The sequence below is a fragment of the Conger conger genome, chromosome 3 (assembly GCF_963514075.1).
Source record: "Conger conger chromosome 3, fConCon1.1, whole genome shotgun sequence".
Taxonomy (NCBI): Eukaryota; Metazoa; Chordata; class Actinopteri; order Anguilliformes; family Congridae; genus Conger; species Conger conger.
Window position 1 is genome coordinate 68,444,322 of NC_083762.1, and position 20,159 is coordinate 68,464,480.

At 48.1% G+C, this 20,159-nt stretch overlaps 1 protein-coding gene across 2 annotated transcripts in view; it reads right to left on the minus strand.

The window, feature by feature from the left end:
• The window catches only part of si:ch211-200p22.4 (phosphatidylinositol-binding clathrin assembly protein), a 40,466-nt gene that overhangs the window by 16,788 nt on the left and 3,519 nt on the right, over positions 1-20,159 (minus strand). For both annotated transcript variants that reach the window (XM_061233560.1, XM_061233559.1), the window contains exons 2-7: positions 12,538-12,680; positions 5,687-5,762; positions 5,445-5,547; positions 4,726-4,819; positions 3,694-3,805; positions 2,915-3,021 (exon numbers count right to left, since the gene is read on the minus strand). In XM_061233560.1, the coding sequence (XP_061089544.1) occupies positions 2,915-3,021; positions 3,694-3,805; positions 4,726-4,819; positions 5,445-5,547; positions 5,687-5,762; positions 12,538-12,680 (635 nt within the window). The remainder of the gene's footprint in view (positions 1-2,914; positions 3,022-3,693; positions 3,806-4,725; positions 4,820-5,444; positions 5,548-5,686; positions 5,763-12,537; positions 12,681-20,159) is intronic.

Here is a 20,159-nt window from a genome sequence, read left to right on the forward strand (position 1 = left end):
AGAAAAGGGGATTCTTGCAGGCACACACACACACACACACACACACACACACACACACACACACACACACACACACACACAGGACTTAAATGCACACTTAAATGTTCAAATGACTGATACAGGCGAGTAATGCTACTCATGTAACCACAGAGGTGATAAACATTTAATAAAGAATGTTCAACAAATCCAGACATCCAAAAAAAAACATATAAGAGACAAACGCGCAGCGCAGAGCCCATAAAATGAGGCTCATTTCCATTCAGATGAGGGCCGGACTTCCCCCTCTCCCAGCCCAGCACAAAGAACGCGAGCGATAAAAAACCCCAATAAAATCAACAAAGGAGTAACTGCGCGATTTCAAAAACGCACACAGACGGACAGGTAAGATGGTGGCGAGGTGAACGGAGATTCCGAACAGAGGAGCGCTGGAGCGTGAAAGAGAGGAGGTCGCACAGGTGTACAGCATCATCACAGAGCGAGAGGGAGAGGGGGAGAAAGAGCAGGAGAAAGTGAGAGAGAGGGAGAGAGGGGAGAAGGCGGGTTTATTGTGGGGGGGGGGGGGGGGGGAACGCCGTCTGAAGGCAGTAAAGCGGGTTTGGCAGGGCTCCGGCTGAGTGCAGCGGTGCTCCCTGGATGAGGCCGGCCGGCTCTATTAGAGGAGTTCAGGTCGGGGCAGAGCAGCGGCGTGCTAGCCGCGGCGACGCTTCCAGGGGAAAAAAACTCTGCACAATCGGATTAAAAAAGGGAAGAAAAAAAAACCACATGCAAGATGCAGATAGAACCCACTCGCAGTCAGTTGGGTTTATAAAACAGAGATAAGAAGGCACCCTACCCTCTCCTCTCCCCTCCCCTCCCTCCCTCTCTCTCTCCCTCCCTCCCTCCCTCCCTCATCCCCCTTTCACACAGGGCCCCAGTGGATGTTTCTGCTGGAAGAGAGGTCCCTTCTCTCACATGTCTGTGAGACTCAGAGGGCTGGGCAGAGCTGATGGGAGGAGGGGAGGGGCTGCCCCCAGACCCCCCCCCCCCTCCTCTGACACTGCCGTTCCCCAAACAGTGCTTTTCTATAAGCACCTCCACCGTACATCCTCCTAAGACCCAACAATTCATTACAATTCATTTTTGTCCTCTGTAAGGGACACGGTCCTCTGGTCTTAATCTCAAGAACCATATATTCTACTGCGCTGGGATATTCAATAAAAATAAAATAAATCATGTTTCTGAAAATATTTTCAATGCGCAATGTTTTTCCCCAACCAGACACTTGTATCATGTTAAAAAATGAAAATACTTAAACTTCTTTGCTCTGCTGGGTCTCAGGAGGATCTTTCCAAATTAAAAATGAGCTTTATCTGGCGCTTCATCTGTCTATGCATGAAAATAAACAGAATTTTATTTGAAATCTATCGCGGTGAAAACTGACAAAAACGCAAGAAGCCTATAAAAAAATGGCCAGATTACTTTAAAGTAACCGTTATCGTGATTCATCTGGATAATAAGTAGGCACAGAAAGTTCAGGTGATGTGACAGTGTCCCAGTGTTACTGTGAGTTGAGGTATTTGTGCGCCAGTGTCTGACAGTGAGAGTTTTTCAAAGGCTAAGAAGTCAGAATTATGCTGTGAGCTCGGGAATTCTCTGAGCAGATAGACAATGGGGCTGCAGCACATAATTAGATTTGAATACAATTAGAAAATTGTCTTCCATAATGACTGTAAAGTTAATACTAGACCTAACATAAATGTTATGACACTAGCAGAACAGAAATTATAGTCTTACAGCTGAGAACTGAACAGCTTCCTTATCACAGTTTATCACAAGGCTGGTTAGGTCATTTACTAGCTAGCTGTCTTAATTTTGAATGCATTTTCAAACAGGCCACACTTTCCTCTACTTTCGTTTGTGCAATTGCCTGCTAAACTGAGCTTCACTCGTTTCATCTCTCTGGCTCTCTGGCTTATTTAGAAATAGAAAGAATTCTGTTTTGCTTTATTTGACAAAGCAATTAAATACACAAAGGCAACCGCCATCGCGCCATTCAAAAATGTATTCAAGCTGTGATATTCAACACCAGGGCAGCCCAACCCTCTACCTGGAGACCTACTGTCCTGAAGGTTTTCATTTCAAGCCTAATTTGGCACACCTGATGCTACTACTTGGCATCTCATTGAGATCTCTAGCTGTTGACTCAGGTGTCCATTGTTGGGGTAAAAATGAAACCCTACAGAACAGTACATTATGAGGGTTAGGCAGCCTTTTTCAACACTTTCGCCCCTTTGCTTCCGCTTCCAACAATCTGGAACTCACTGACCCACACATCCATGTTCCTCCATAGAAGGCCTACATTATAAAGCAACCCTACGTACGGAGGTTAAAGTGAAAGAACAGCTTGTGAGCCCTGGGTTCAGTTCTGGTGCCTGTCTGGGTGAACCAGCCAGGGCCAGGCTGGTCCCAGAAGGGAAGAGTCAGCACGGTCCTACGTGACCAGGGTGAAGCCACATCACCTCCCACAACCGGTCGCTTGTGGAGTAGAGAAATTTGAAAAAGGGTAACAATTTACCCAAGTACAATTTGCATGTCGGATCTTTAATCTGATTGGGTATAGTGTCAGGTTCCCCGTCTTTAGCGGTCGCTTCGCCGGCTAGCCTCATGACGCCAGCTATCCCAACATGCCTAGCAGAAGCGTAAAAGCCTCTATTCAATGAGGTCATATGTCATTGCCCAATAAAGTTGCTACTCGTCGGAGGGCGAGCGGTTTCACCCACAGGGCCCAGCCGTGCGAGGCGCCACGTTCACGAGGTGAAAGGTCACGTTAAAGGAGCGTGTGCAAAGCCGTGGCGAGAGTGTCTCAAGAGGCTTTCGCCAGCCTGACCCGACCCCCCCCCCCCTCCACAGTACGAGAGAAAAGGAGAAACTGTACCTCGGCCACTTTCAGAAACTCTGACAACTTGGTCATCCTGTAGAGAAATTTCTTATAAATGTCCAGGGCGTCTTTGCACTGGTTCTTCTTCATATCAAAATATTTCTCTGGAAGAGGTGGGAAAAAAAAAAAAACGAAAAAAACAGAACAACAATCAATCGACAACTATAATTTCAACTTTAAAGCAGTGCTGCTGAACTCCACGTCCAGCGGGCCGCAGTGTGCGCAGGCTTTCGCTTCAACCGCGCGCTACACCCGATTTCACTAATGAGATTATTGTCGGAACAAGCAGGTACAGTAGAATAATTACTGAAATCAGGTGTAATGAAGACACTGCAGCCCTTAGGACATGGAGTCGAGCAGCGCTGCTTTAATGAGTATCCACGCATGCTTAGCTCTACTCTGTGAAAGACTGGGAAACTCATTCAGTTGGGAGGTCAAAACTGTATCCAGCCAGAAATGCCCATTACACGTCACAAAGCATTTCCTCAGGTCTTTGACAGTACTCGAGTCATTAATAATTTCACAGCCCTTTAGACACACATTTAGACGTATGCTTAAAGCACTTGGAAGAATACAGTGCGAGTTTGGTTCAGGAAATTTGGCAAGAAACACGCGGGTAATCATCGGTCACGGAGTTGCAAGTGCATGAAAGTGGTGGCATGCAGAACATGGAAAAATTCAACAGCAATTCGAGAAGCACTTCCTCAAATCCTCACTTGGGCTGGAAAAGAAATGAAATTCTGAAATGACAGCAGGGCGGCAAGCTGTGCGTTTACCCAGCAGGTTGATGACGCCCTCGTTGTAGGCGGCGAAGAGGCGGATGGAGTCCTTGAAAAGCAGCATGAAGGCAGCGTTGATCACCCCATTGGTCAGCTCGTTGGGATTTGCCTGGATTACCAAAGAGATTTAAAGGGCAACTGTAAGTGCAAACGTGGCTCATGCGCATTAATGCATTCAGCACGTAGGCCCTCACCACACAAAGACACACACGCACACTACTGTTCTACATCCTTCTACAAACATACACGTCTTTCCAGAATAAAACGCGCACACACGCACACACACACACACACACACACACACACACACACACACACGCACGCACACACACACCTCTGAACCACACGCACGCACGCACGCACACACCTCTGAACCACACACACACACGCACACGCACACGCCTCTGAACCACACACACACACACACACACACACACACACACACGTCTAACACATCCTTTCATGGTTTGCCTTTACCCATCAGGCCTTGCTTGTGTCCACCCATAATTCAAATGCATTCCTGAACAGCCCAGCACCCTCACCTTCCCACACCCCCTTGCTCCTCCTGCCCGCCCCATGTTAACCGCCAGTACCAGATTATTGAATGAGTTTTTTAAACACACAGACAGTTTTAATGTTAATGTTTTAAAGTTATGGAGGAAAGTGAAATTTGCAAATGCTTCGACCCTTAGTTGCGCCACATATTTAAGACTGCTCTTATGTAACAAGATGCGAAGCTTCAAACATTGTTGCTTGCTCCGTTTATGTTAAATGTTGTAATTTTGCAATATCTGTAATCTACTGCAGCTTTCTTGGCAAGGTCCCCCTTGAATAAGAGTTTTCAAATCTCAATGAAACCAACCGTCTTAAATAAAGGCTAAATTTAAAAAATGATTAAAGTGAGGCAATAGGGGAAGTGATCTTAAATAGCCTCTCCCTCCCTGGATTCGCAGGGCTGAATGAAAGGTTGAGATGTTGAGATGTTTGCCTGTGAAGGCCAGGTTTTTGCAGCCCACGCTGGGGTCACACCTGGAAGTCCAGCAGCGCGTCCAGCTGGTTCTGGATGATGGGCAGGGTCTTGATCAGCTTCTCCGCGTTCATGGTGCGCATCACCCCTTCGGTGCTGTCCGTCGGAGAGAGGAAGGAAGAGGAGCGGAACGGTCACGTTTTCAACACCGACTTCCCATTTTCCCCGCTAACCCGCTACTTCACTCACAGTAAAGACAGGCCCACTGGGCTGGTATATTCAGCTTAGCACATGAACCTGTGGTTCAGTCATTTCAGGCAAAACTATTACATTACTTTATTTGGCAGAAGCTTTTATCAAACAGGGACTTAAAATAAATGCATACTGAAGGTCATTACAACAACAACAGAACAACAGGTCAGAAAAGGAGCAAGTAAGTTATCCATAGCCATGAACATCAAGTCTAGTACACACCGTAAGCAAAGGCTATGTCAGCAAATTTATGGCATAACGAGAAGTGAGGCTTAATTACAACACAGAAGTCAAAGAGCTACAACATCAAGATGAAGACAAGTGGTGCTACGTGAGAGTGCTAGAAGATCAAGATACAAGTGCTACAGGAGTGTTACTACATCGGGTGTAACCCTGCAGAGACGTAGTGTTATACAGTTAAAGATTTGGATACGCACAAATAGCAACGTTTGCTACACTATCAGGAACACTGCACAGTAGGTTGTTGAACACCCGTCTAAACGCGAAGACAGCGGGGGCTGCTGCTTACCCCCTCTTCATCTTGGTGAAGTCCACGGCCACCAGCCTGTAGGACAGCGCCTTCTCGTTCAGATACCGGCTGTAGCGTCGGATGAAGGTGGACATGTCATAGCCTGGACGAGAAAGGGAATGTTTTCATCGTGAATTGAAGGATACAGAGGCTTGTACAGAGAGATGCTGCACTGGGATTCAAGCTTAGCTCTGCAGTTCCTCAGAGGACACTACTTCCAGCCTCCCATTATACCAGCATACCTTGCAGAGCACCTTTATCCAAGAAGTTGCTCAGGTTAAAGAGTGTGTTTCTGGAGGCCAGGTACTGGATGAAGCGCTGCAAAAGAGCAGGAAGAGACAAAACATTTATTGTTCTGACTAATAAATTTGGTCCAATGCATGATCAAACAGTAATACCATGCGTATTTGCAAAGTGAGCACATGTGTGGTCATGAAAACTTGGGGTGGGGTTGCCATTAACTGTGCGCATTCTTACAAGTATGCTGCCAGGATTCAAACGACAACTGTCTAGTGCATCTTATCAGAGAAACAACACCCTTGTGTCCCTCTGGCACTCCCAGCCCTTTTCTCTCCGCTCGGCTTCTCCAGTCAGTGGGAATCCCCACGAAGGCAAGCCTGCTCTGCACAGACATGACTAGGCCGCCATGTCCCCGCTTCCAATGCAGACGGGGAGCTGTCCCACCGTCCAGGAATGCAGGGGATTCACGCACAGCAATGATAAGGCCTGTCATGTTATCTCTCTGTAGCTGCGCTAGGCTAAGGCCTGTAACGATATCGCTCTGTAGCTGCGCTAGGCTAAGGCCTGTAAAGCTGTCGCTCTGTAGCTGTGCTAGGCTAAGGCCTGTAACGCTATCGCTCTGTAGCTGCGCTAGGCTAAGGCCTGTAAAACTATCGTGCTGTAGCTGCGCTCGGCTAAGGCCTGTAACGCTATCGCTCTGTAGCTGTGCAAGGCTAAGGCCTGTAACGCTATCGCTCTGCAGCTGTGCTAGACTAAGGCCTGTAATGCTATCGCTCTGTAGCTGTGCTAGACTAAGGCCTGTCATGTTATCGCTCTGTAGCTGCGCTAGGCTAAGGCCTGTAAAGCTATCGCTCTGTAGCTGTGCTAGGCTAAGGCCTGTAACGTAATCGCTCTGTAGCTGCGCTAGGCTAAGGCCTGTAACGCTATCGCTCTGTAGCCTCCCGCTAAAGGGTCACACCCACAGTGCGAGGTGATGATATGGTTCACAAACTGGGATTCATCTCCTCTCTCTCTCTTTCTCTCAAATACACACACATGCACACATACATACATGTACACACACTCAAGGGCAAGACCAGGGTAGACAAAGGCATCAGTCCTAAAACAGGTTTTACACTCTGGCAGGAAGGTGTAGTTAGGGTTTCACCTGTGGCAGAGGACACACAGGTCAAAGCAACTTCCTTCTGGTTGTCAATGTTTGTTTTACGGGTAACACCTGACAACTGCAAAGCCTTGGGCAAAATGTTTAAAAGATTCAAAAGCTGCCGAATGCCTTAGAGACAGCGGGATGGGTCCACATTCGGCCACATAGAGAATACCATACCTAGTCATCTTTATGAGTAGAAATGGAAATTATCGCTCCTTTTCACACAGTACTGTGGGCCTGACTCCCTGGAGGTTATACCAGGAATGTCAATGGTTCACTCAGTTAATGTTTAATTGTTAAAAACAGTTTGTAAACGTTACAAAAAACGAGTAAGCTTTTATAAGCAGAAGGGATGCCAAAACAAACCCACAAGCCATCCTCAGGGCATTCTTTTTTTCTTTTTTTTTTTGCTTTAAAGAGAGGCTGTTCCCTGTATTGCAGTGAAGTTTTTATGGGCAGATATCAGCTGCTCTTAAATCCCTCCCTCTCAGCAGCATTAAACCGCGCAGTTTCCCGGCGTGGGTACTGGGTACAGCGTGTACCCTGAACAGAGCGAGAGGCACGTAAAACCCCAGCTGTATATATGGCCAACCCAAGCTGTGGCGGTGAGCTCCGGACCGGAGCAGCCGCTAAGAGGAACTAAGCCATGTCAGAGAAGGCCTCGGCCAGAAACTAAGCAAGTAAAAATTAGGGACTGGAAGCATGCATAATTCACGCGGCCACTTAATTGAGCCGGTTTGTGTTCGGGCCGCGACCTTCGCTTCCAGCTGGTCGCGTATCCGCCATTAGCGGCGTCGGACATGTTTGTCTCCAGCGGGCTCACAGTAGACCCCCCGGGCTGAGTGCAATTTTAGCCTGAGGCGCCTGTCCACCGCAAGGCTATTACCCCGGCCCCATCCTCCAAGAATCCTGCGGCCCAAACCAGAGAGACAATGGGGGGCCGAGCTCAAGGTGCCTGGTATAGTTATACTGGTTTGAACCGGTTCAAGCCCCCCCCCCCGGCTTACTGTGAGCCTGACATATGAGGCTACGGACACAGGAGCTTGGGGGAGCATCGGTTAGGGAAAGGGGTTTAGCGCCAGGCCAGGTGACAGAATCTCATGTTGATAAGCGGGTCATCTTGCCCCTCAGCAAAAAAAATAAAAATAAAAATAAAAAATAAAAAACATGTCCCGAATTGCTTCAGTTAACAGAGAAGAAGAGAAAGCAGATCAGCAAATAAGCAAACCAGAAAAGTCCCCGAAATAGCTCCTAAACACATTAATATACATTCGCTAGTTCATAAACACAATTTAAAATAGGACAACATCATCAATCCCGGAATAAAAGACTCCAGTGATAATACCATTATCTTCACATGATCCATTTTCTCAAGATTGTTTCTATGGACACAGGCACTGTAATTAATATGAGAATGAGCCACTGCAGTTTCTCGCTTTCACGTTTCCCCTCTCCCAGTCTACATCATTAACTAAATAACTCCTCATTGTACCACACTCCTGTTAATGCAGAATAAGAGTTTAACAAATGTCACTGAAGAACATTTCATTTTCATTGATGAAACAAGAAATATTCTAAAAATGCACAAGCCGTACATCAATTATAAAAGGTCAAGTTCTACATGACTATCAAGCCAAATGTCAAGTACGCATGTTTCAGAACAGTTGAGATTCGTAGCACATAATGAATTACTCAGTTAATCATTGGGGGTTTTGATCTTCATGGGCAATGACTGTGTTTGCCTGATTGAATCCATCCTCCAACTCTGAAGTCTCAGATTTAATGCAAACAACGTCATCACGGTTCCAGCATCGGTTTGAAAAAGTTAGGCGCGTCAAACTTTCTGTGCAGTTTTCATTCATCTTTAATAAAAAAAACATTATTTATGGCTGCGTGCTTTCACCTTGCAGCTGTGCTTTGCTATTGCCTGAAGGAGTACTGTCAGATGAAGCACGAGAAGAACACCATTTTTTTTCTCTCTAAAGTTTTTAATGATCTCTCACCAGCAGGCATATTATTTTTGCATTACTCAAAGCCCAAAGTCATGATGTTTAAAAAAAAAAGAAAAAAAACACCAAGCTAGTACAAATCTTTTGACCACAATTCAAAGTTATACTGCTCTGGGGAAGCTCTGGGTCCTTTGCAGAATTATATAACGGTGTTACTGTTGCTACCATTCACCTTTCACAACAACTCCGGCAATTGCTCAAGGCTGCGCCGTCGTTAGCGTGAACACACCTTTTGGTGTATTTCACTCCTGTCAAGTGCTTGCATCACAACTGGCACGTAGCTTTTGTGGTTATTGTACTGGAACCCGTCTTACCCGACGTAGGCTCAAGCACGTTCTAAAACAAACCAACGTCAGCCGATGACGATGGGCAGTTGAAATCCGTAACAGAATTGCATTCTGATGTCATCGTTTTTTAACGGCCTGGTATCTTTGCTGATTTCTATCCTCTTTGTTTTGTCCCTACAAAACTGCGTCTGACGGCAGAGCATGACTCCTGGACTGGTGTGGGAAGCCCTATCAACAGGGCACCAGTGTTTTATCTGAGAGCCTCCAGTCTGGCACTCCCCCTTAAGGAGGTCCTCACAAGCACACAGATAGACACGCAAACAGTGACATAGGTAAGCAAACACACACACACACACAGACACACACACACACACACACAGACACACACACACACACACAAAAGTATGTTATCTCTGACTAGGCGCTCCACTTCGGCAGTGAGCAGTGTCCCTCCCTGGGCTTTACCTCACACACCCAAACCTTCCAGTGTAGAGGAGCCATCTTGGCTCAGGCCTTATCCTATCAGCGGGAATGCATCTGTCTGGCACCAACACCACCCAGCCTCACCGTCCTGCCATCCCGGCTCCATCTCAACCCTATCACCACGAATGCATCTGGCTGACACTGACAAACTCGCAAGCTAGCCTGTAAAACCATTCCCTCTCCTTTGAACACCTCGTTATGGACACAGCTTATATATTACATGTTTGTAAGGCAGTGCACATCTGACGCATATCTTGCTCTAGGGCTAAACAGAAGAATGCTACAGGCAATTCAGACCTGCAGCCTTCTTAATACAGAGCCTATTTCTAAGGGCTCAGAGCCTGTGTGCTTAATGAGTGCATCACCATGCAGTCCCCAGGCCTTTGGGCTGCCAGATCTGCCCGTTCCCGGTCACTCAGGGGTCAGTGGCTGCCAGCCCCAGGTTAACAGCCCCTAGTTCAGAAACCTGAACTGAGAGAATTGCACAACAGGCGCCTTCACATCTGAGAGCCAGCCACTTAAATCCCTCCAACTTTGACATGTTACCCTGTAGTATCTTCCAAATTGCGCAAAACGTCCTCTGTCATTCCGCTGTCAGCAGTTTCATTTTCCCCCTTCTGTTTTTATAGGGGTCGAGCTGGAATGCAGCAGCAGCAACGTCACTCTCATCACGATGTCTCAATCAGTATCTAGGACAACAGCGGGGTGAGTCAGAGCCCTTATAAACTCAAACATACGCACGAGTAACACGCGCAACAACCCACACCAAAACACACACACGCCTACCGTAAACACGCAAATACACACACCTACTGCAAACGCACAAATACACACACATACACACACACATATACATATATACAGTATACACACACACACTAATGAGACCAGGGAAAGGATTACATAATGTTCTCATAATCAGCATTTTATCAGGCCCTGAGAACGCACTCACCTCCCTGCTGCCTCCAGACTGGAGCCAGCTGGGCTCAAGGTAGAGCACAGGGCAGGCAGGCAGGCAGGCGACCGCGCGTCCTCCACAGCGTCTCATGTACCAGCTGTCACAATACCGCTGCCTGCGCTGTGTTTAATGATGGCTCAATAACTTTGATAACCACGTCTGTGTTTTAACAACTGCCCGCGCAACAATGCCGCATATCATTATAACGCGGGTGAAGACAACGCAGACTTTCTGCAGACTGTTGGTATTGTGTTCTCCTCCACAGACGAGGCTCTGCACAGGGGTGGGCAGGGTCCCAGGGGCGCCCTGTAACGTGACCTGCTCTGTGGGCAGGGACTGAACCGGCTGAACCGGGCATCAAACAGGCTCCTGCTTTGTGGGAACCGATCCCCTCTTTGCCCTTTCCTCTGTGTGGGGACATTTTAGCGTCGTTAGCGTGCTAAAATTGGGGACCCCCTTCCCGGGGTGGGTCAAATACATTTCTGGATTTCATGCAAACTTCCACACTGGGTTATTTGTAGTGATAAACTCATGAATGACAGATGTAGATGGCTTGAGTCCCAATATGTCTTCAATGTGTATTTCTAATCTACTACAAGTAAACTAGAAAGTTGGAGTAAATGGGTAATTAGCCAACTAGGCAGGCAAATCCAGTGGAAACCAAAAAGCAGATCTTGTCCTTCAGGAATGGGTTTCCCCTCCATCGACTTGCATCGTGGGAGTCAGCGCCTATCATGCACGCGGGTGTTTATATCCTGTGTTTTCAGGACAAGGAAAGACCTCCATCTTTGATGATAATTCACATCATTTCCTCATATATTATCCTCCCCTGCTACTGAGCAGACAAAAGTTGCTGGCTTGTTTTCTGCCCTCACAGATTCCAGTCACACAAAGTCTGTTTTTCTCCTGCTAAATGCCAAAAGCAGGACGGCAATTTATCAAAGCAGTGATTTATCAAACTGTCAGCAGAGTGGATGATCCTGTGCCCCATCTGACAACATCTACTTTTTCTCCAATCCAAATCAATCTTTAAAACTGAAATAAAAGGCATTAATTCTGCCTTTGTGCCCCAAGACAGCAACGTGTATTACAAATCTGGGAAGGAAAGGCGAGTCTCGGGCATGTTGCCCTGCATACAGCTACCAAGTCCCCAGATTTATCCTGACTGTTAGAGCTTATTAAGGTAACAATAAAGAGGGAAGACAAGCAGGATTACAGGATAGCTGCACTGAGTAAAACCCAGAACCCTCCCAAACCTAGAACATGGACTGAAGTAAAAAAAGGGCTGTTCCAGGTGCTGCTCAGGGCAGTTATCTGGCTAATTCCCTAATCCTGCTTCATGAAATACCCCCCAGGAAAGGAGGCAGCGAACATAAGAAGCTCAGTTAAGAATGGGATGCTTCTGGGAATAAGGTAAATAACTGGAATTAAACATGGCAGGACTCACTGAGATTGTAAACGCAGTAATGTATTTTATCTGCTCTACAGAGGGAAGACGAGGGCTGAGCTAACAGTAACTCACTGACCCTTAAATGCCCCAGGTACATAAACTACCACTACAGCTATGTGAGCACTGTGTGTGCTGGACATTGTGTTTTACAGCGAGCTTGGAAGGTGTGTTAGGAGGGCATGTTGGTACTCATTTCATGAGAGTTTGTTAGTGCTGAGCAATTGGAGAATAGGTGGGGCAGGTCAGTGTTCAGGTGCTGGGATTGGAGGATAGACAGGGCAGGTCAGGGTTCAGGTGTTGTGATTGGAGGATAGACAGGGCAGGTCAGGGTTCAGGTGCTGTGATTGGAGGACAGGCAGGGCAAGGCAGGGCAGGGCAGGGTTCAGGTGCTGTGATTGGAGGACAGGCAGGGCAGCGCAGGGTTCAGGTGCTGTGATTGGAGGACAGGCAGGGCAAGGCAGGGCAGGGCAGGGCAGGGCAGGGTTCCGGTGCTGTGATTGGAGGACAGGTCATTCTCACCTCGTTGCCGTACATCATGAGGTGGTGAGTGGTGATGAGGGCCTTGAACACCACCACCCAGCTGCTGTTGGCGGTTCTCTCGAACAGCGTGTCGGCCAGCTGGGGAATGCTCACGTTCAGCTCGCTGGTGCAGTGGATCAGGTCTGTAACACAAACACAGAGTGAGGCACTGCAACAGACAATTCTAAAAACACAAAACAGGGCACAACTATTATATATCATCCCATTCATTTGAAGTCTATATTTAACATGCTATGTTATATGTATGATATCTGTAATGATCGCACTTGTGTTTAATTATTTTCATATTTCTGGTGTTCTGGTTGCCAAAACTGTGGTATTGCTACCTGGTGAGTTTATCGGATTATTCTACAAGGGTTCAAGTTTGTATCTATATGATAACTCTAGCACTTTTCCTGTAGGGTATTCAGCACACTTGTCCCTGGTTATGAATTGCACTTCATTGTAGGTTGCTCTGGATAAGAGCGTCAGCCAAATTACTATAATGTAATGTAATGCAACAAACTGTACAGGCATAGCCATAAACCCATGTGCAATTCCGATACAGCGACAGAAATATACAAGAGAAAGGGAAAAATGTTTTCAAATCCATTTTTTGTCCAACTCATTTATTCACCCACCCACACCCCACCACCTCCTCAAGGTTCATCCATCTTCATAATGACTAATGAAAACAGCTGCAGATTAGCACAGCTTCCGTGTTTCATATCAGGGTTCACGTCACAGCGAAGAGCTTGGTGTTTCTTAAATAAAAACACTTTTATTTGACGATATTAATGTTCCGTTCGGTGTCATTATCATTCACGCAATTAACTTATTTCTGATCTCCTCGGAGAAATACCCGAACGTCACGCTTTTAAAACGAAGATATCAATTAGCTCCCGATTTAAGTAGGCTGGAAACACGAGTGTCAATGACGAGAAAGTCAGACGGCTTCATCAAAAACAAGTTATGAGATATAAATAAAAACACCCACATTGCCTTTCTTTTCTTTTTTTTTTATAAAAGTGAGCGTTCTCCCTTTCCTGCTCTCAACAGCATTCGGTTGGGCAGAGAAGGAAAAATCTACCCTGTCTTGTAATAAGGAGCCTATCCAGTCAGGAAAACACTTCACAGCAGATCCAATTATAAGGGTCTTTATTTCTGCAGAAAGAGCACGCCTGCTGACAGAGTCAAGACCGTGATAAAAAAAAGTATTATTTACGGAGATCCTTTATACCCTGTAAGAGGGACTGTGCAAATGTGTGCGTTCCAGGGACAAGGACAACAACCTCATTTCCGACAAGAAAGTAAAACTAGCTCCCATCCGCCCCTTTGCCATGTTTCTTGCTTGAGGGCCGGAGGAGTTGGACATTCTTGGCCAGTGAGATATTTGTATCTGGCTTCACACAGCTATTCAGTCATACCCGTTCATATACAATAAAAGCAATGCTGGACAGAACACGTAATTACAAAAACAAATACAATTAGGAGAATAATAGGAACAACAACATGTCACCCATTCAATACCCGCTGCTTTCTTCCTGCACTAGCCTACATAAAGCCATTTGGGTCGGTCCAAGACAGAAGAAACTGCTTTAGCTAATGTTGGGATGTGCTGATTTAAGCAGATGAGTCACAAAATCTGGATCACAAACCAGTTACAGTACAGTGAAGTTACCTGAAAAAGTGGACCAAGCCAAAACACCGTACAACAAAGCCCTTTGGGCCAAAGCATGCAAGACATTTTCACTGAGAGCAACGCAGAGAATCCTGACAATGCACAAGTTGGCCTCCCCCTTCCTGCCAAGCGCTCAGTCTGTGTAACTACTCAGGGCTGCGTATTCCCTCCAGGGACTGAATGGGATGGATTTTGGCAGGTAGCAAGAAAGAAACACACACAAAAAATACATTTTCTGGGTGTCTAGTCCCAACCAGTGACAGGCAAAGCCCTCTGACGCAGGTGGAGCAGGATGAATAACCGCAAACACGGAGACGAACAAACGCGGTCATGCAAGCGCTCGGGTCGGGTCAGCAGGCCAAGGATGACTCGTGAGGTCATCCGTTTACCCCTTTGTTCTCCGCCTGCCAGCGGGGCAACTCTGTGAAAGTGTCCTATTGTCCCACCGCGTTCGGCCCTGCTGGTACCGACAGGCGCATGGTACCCCGGGGCCCATCCAGGCCGCTGGTACCCATGAGGTCAGTCTCACAGATGAGCGCAGCTGACAGCCCTCAACGAGGAGCCCAACTCTCCAAGGCCAACAGTCATAGAGCTTTTTACATAGACGGAGGGCATATCTAGGATCAGGCTTCCCCTGCCCATTCCCTGACCCATCCATTATGGGCTAAAAGGCTGAACTGATCCAAGATCAGTCACTCCTGCTCGGAGAGCCCTGGACAACCCATTCCTGCATGTGCGCTGAAAATTGATATATTTTTAATTTAAAAACACAACAAGCAGTTGAAAAAAAAAAAAGAAAAAGAAAAAGAAAAAAGAAAAAAACCTCAAATGGCTCATAGGTCATCTGTGTTTTTAAGTCAGCGCTGCACTACAAGCTTAAGTAGTGTTAAGTGGAGTGACGACACTCGCTAAAATGAATGTTTTCAATTTACACAAGACTAAACATTTGAAGGTTTAAGCATACCCCAGTGAAACAGTGGTGGATACTGATGACGACCTCTAATACCATAACTGTGAAACATTGCCACAGGTGCGCAGGAAAATTAGAGGAAAACTGCCAATTAGAGGCTTTATTTTCAGGTAGGCCATAAAGGAATATGTAACTTGCGACAGGAATGTCATAGCTTCATTTGTAATTGCTTTTGCAACGGTTGTTTATGAACACTCGGATGCTCGAAGTGAATTGCATTTCGCATCGAAACCGATATTCCAACTACCGATAACAGTCTGCAATCAGGGTAAAAATGGCTGCAAATGGATTAGAAACTCGCGTCCTGAGACTTGAAATAACAGAGCGACAATCTCCAGTCCATCGTACCTCACATTAGACTGCTTGCAGCGAGCCTCAGGCTCAGTTCCACTGATTAACACACAGGCTGTGTCCGGCAGTTCCTCTGGTAGAGCATCACACCGGCTGTGTCCGGCAGTTCCCCTGGTAGAGCTTCACACAGGCTGTGTCCGGTAGTTCCTCTGGAAGAGCGTCACACCGGCTGTGTCCAGCAGTTCCCTTGGTAGAGCATCACACAGGAAGTGTCTGGCAGTTCCCCTGACAGGGTAGAGCTTCACACAGGCTGTGTCTGGCAGTTCCTCTGGAAGAGCGTCACACCGGCTGTGTCCAGCAGTTCCCTTGGTAGAGCATCACACAGGAAGTGTCTGGCAGTTCCCCTGACAGGGTAGAGCTTCACACAGGCTGTGTCTGGCAGTTCCTCTGGAAGAGCTTCACACCGGCTGTGTCCGGCAGTTCCCCGGGTAGAGCATCACACTGGCTGTGTCTGGCAGTTCCCCTGGTAGAGCGTCACACCGGCTGTTTCCAGCAGTTCCCCTGGTAGAGCATCACACCGGCTGTTTCCAGCAGTTCCCCTGGTAGAGCGTCACACCGGCTGTGTCTGGCAGTTCCCCTGGTAGAGCGTCACACCGGCTGTTTCCAGCAGTTCCCCTGGTAGAGCTTCACACCAGCTGTGTCCGGCAGTTCCCCTGGTAGAGCTTCACACAGGAAGTGTCTGGCAGTTCCCCTGACAGGGTAGAGCTTCACACAGGCTGTGTCTGGCAGTTCCTCTGGAAGAGCGTCACACCGGCTGTGTCCAGCAGTTCCCTTGGTAGAGCATCACACAGGAAGTGTCTGGCAGTTCCCCTGACAGGGTAGAGCTTCACACAGGCTGTGTCTGGCAGTTCCTCTGGAAGAGCTTCACACCGGCTGTGTCCGGCAGTTCCCCGGGTAGAGCATCACACTGGCTGTGTCTGGCAGTTCCCCTGGTAGAGCGTCACACCGGCTGTTTCCAGCAGTTCCCCTGGTAGAGCATCACACCGGCTGTGTCCGGCAGTTCCCCTGGTAGAGCGTCACACCGGCTGTGTCTGGCAGTTCCCCTGGTAGAGCGTCACACCGGCTGTTTCCAGCAGTTCTCCTGGTAGAGCATCACACAGGCTGTGTCCGGCAGTTCCCCTGGTAGAGCTTCACACAGGCTGTGTCTGGCAGTTCCTCTGGAAGAGCTTCACACCAGCTGTGTCCGGCAGTTCCCCGGGTAGAGCTTCACACCAGCTGTGTCCGGCAGTTCCCCTGGTAGAGCATCACACCGGCTGTGTCCGGGAGTTCCCCTGGTAGAGCTTCACACCAACTGTGTCCGGCAGTTCCCCGGGTAGAGCTTCACACAGGCTGTGTCCGGCAGTTCCCCTGGTAGATTGTCACATCGGCTGTGTCCGGCAGTTCCCCTGGCAGGGTAGAGCATCATACCGGCTGTGTCCGGCAGTTCCCCTGGCAGGGTAGAGCATCACACCGGCTGTTTCCAGCAGTTCCTCTGGTAGAGCGTCACACCGGCTGTTTCCAGCAGTTCCCCTGGTAGAGCATCACACCGGCTGTTTCCAGCAGTTCCCCTGGTAGAGCATCACACCGGCTGTTTCCAGCAGTTCCCCTGGTAGAGCATCACACCGGCTGTGTCCGGCAGTTCCCCTGGTAGAGCGTCACACCGGCTGTGTCCGGCAGTTCCCCTGGTAGAGCGTCACACCGGCTGTGTCCGGCAGTTCCCCTGGTAGAGCATCACACAGGAAGTGTCTGGCAGTTCCCCTGGCAGGGTAGAGCTTCACACAGGCTGTGTAAGGCAGTTCCTCTGGAAGAGCTTCACACCGGCTGCGTCCAGTAGTTCCCCTGGTAGAGTGTCACATCTGCAGTTCCTCTAATACAGGGCGGTCTGTAGCGTAGTGGTTAAGGTAAATGACTGGGACAGGCAAGGTTGGTGGTTTGAACCCCAGTGTAGCCACAATAAGATCCGCACAGCCGTTGGGCCCTTGAGCAAGGCCCTTAACCCTGCATTGCTCCAGGGGAGGATTGTCTCCTACTCAGTCTAATCAACTGTGCGTCACACCGGTAGTTCTCCTGGTAGAGCTTCACACAGGCTGTGTCCAGCAGCTCCCCTGGTAGAGTGTCACACCGGCTGGGGCCGGCATTTCTCCTGGTAGAGCGTCACGCTGGCTGTGTCTGGTAGTTCCTCTGGTCGAGCTTCAGATCAGGACCCCCACTGCCAAGGAGCTGAAGGGTAGTGCAACTCCACCAGGCCCCAAATGCAACAAGTAAAGTCAAAACCTAGACTGGCACCTCTCTTTGTGCTTTACCAGGGCTCTATGGTGCTCCCATTTTAGGAGAATTTGTGCCTGAAAATGGATGTGTGCAAACTGGAAAAATAATTCTGTCATATCTACGAATTGGGATACATTGGTGTGCTCCCAACATGTGTGTTCCTTGGACAGAATGTTAGCACTGAGCTCTGAAAGCAGGAAAAGCCAATTCATTATGGCTAAAACAAATCATCAGCTGCTGGACTAATCAGAACCTGGCCTGACCACCTGCTCCTGCTCTGGCCCAGAAACATTCACCTCAACAGTGAGCAGAGCGCCATATGTCTGTATGACATTGGACTCATTACACAGGAATGCCACCGCCATTCTGGTTCTGCAAGGCTCCCAGTTTCCAATGAAAGACAGATCGCAACGCAGTAGCAGCACCGTGCGATTCTTTAGACCAACTCCAGACTCTGAAAGACTCATAACTTTAACTGTACTGTAATTAAGGGGCATTACCATCCGCAACACCGGGACAATGAGCCTTCTGTGTTGTAAGACAGCACCGGACACTCCCGTTACCAGCCAGCCGTCTGTCATGAAGATGAAAGGAAAGTCGGAGTTGAGTATCTGGGCGAGTGTAAATAATCTGCTGGCACCGCACGGGGTGAGAGGCTGCAGTGCAGATTACACACTGCTGTGATCAGAGGATACATTGTGCAAGCGCATCTGGGGCCTTTGTGGTCCCGCACATCCATCTGCGAGGGAGCGATGTTTCTGGACCCCTCGCTGGCCACGGAGCCACTCGCGCTGATGAAAAATATACGGCAGGATGTGTCATGTGAAGAGATAACCTGGACGACTGACAGGAAGCCACACGGTGCTTCCCCTCACGTCCAGTGAGCGGAACTTCAATCAGCAATCCGCCAAGCCTAATAATCTTCCTTGGGTTAGTCGTAGGGAAGATTTTATTTCTTTTACCTCAGTAAAAAAAAAAAAAAAAAAAAAAAGGTGCTGTGTTACTCTAAGGACAAACACGAGGAGCAAAGACGGCCACTCTGTTTGACACACACCACACCTGTTTTCTGTCTGTGCTCTTCTCCGTCCGCCGTGGCCGCGTTGTACAGCGCGACGGGGACAATTACGCGAACGTCAGGGTGACATTCCCGAGCTCGCTCGTCCAGACCGCCGCCGCTCGCAGGGGGGGGGAGCCGAAACGAACACGGTCCGGAGGGGTTTCCACCTCTCCGAATCCACCTCTCTGAATCCACCTCTTTCACCTTGAGCCGCCCGCCGCCGTCAGACGTCTGCGCCGCTAAACCCAGCCCCATTCGTATCCGTCACATCCACCAAGATTAAAACACGCTGAAAATGGAAATACCCAACAGGGAAATCACCTGAAGATTCTATCCCCAGTGAACTGAGCCGAGCCCTCTCAACACACACACTCCGCACTGCACACGCTGCACGTCTCAGACGTCTCGGCCAGAGAATTCCATCCTGCGCCGAGAATGAAAACAGGCCAGCCGCCCAGAGCATATTCTACATTAGCATTTAGCAGATGCTCTCAACCAGAGCGACTTACACGCTTACACCGTCTTGCATGCTATCCATGTATCCGGCAGGATATTTAGAGAAAGCTATTCGAGTTCGGCACCTTTGATTAAGGGTGCGATGGCAACGTCCCAGTCGGGAATTAAATTTATGACCTTTTGACTTACAGTTTTCTGGTCGTCGCCCCAGATTACAGCCCACTGTACCAAACAGAAGCAGGAATGGCATGAGAAGGCACTTAATGTTAGGCAAAAAAAAACAATTGGCCACATCAGCCAAAAGCTGCTGCCACAGCTATAAATACATCCAGATGGGCACATGAAATCCAACTGTCCTGTGTTCAGCACTCCCAGGAATACATTAACCGGAAGATTAAGACTGCAGTCAAGACCAGAAGGTGGAGGATTTTTTTCCCCATCATCAACCACACATGCAGGTGCCCCAGAAACAGAATTTCTGTCAAAAGCAAAGGATGAAATATGTGCAACAACGTTACGCCGTTCAACTAAAACTCTGTTAAAGTACAAAAGTGGCCCAGGTCAGAAACCTGCAATAGAAGTTCATGTGAGTCAAAGAACATGTGACAGCTGTACCCCAGGTGTATGGCAGTTAAGAATGCCAAGCTGACAATACCATACAAATCAAATCTATAGTTTTTGTTCATTCTAAGTCTAAATTGAAGGCTAGAGCAGCGCTTGCAAAGGACAAAATTGTTCATATTCAAGTGAGCTTGATTAATTTGAAGCCCTGTTCTTCACAGCAAAGCGCCTCAGTAAACTGCAACAAAGACCAGCAGCCGTTCAAATGAGGTTAGGAATATGAATAAGCAGAGGAGTAG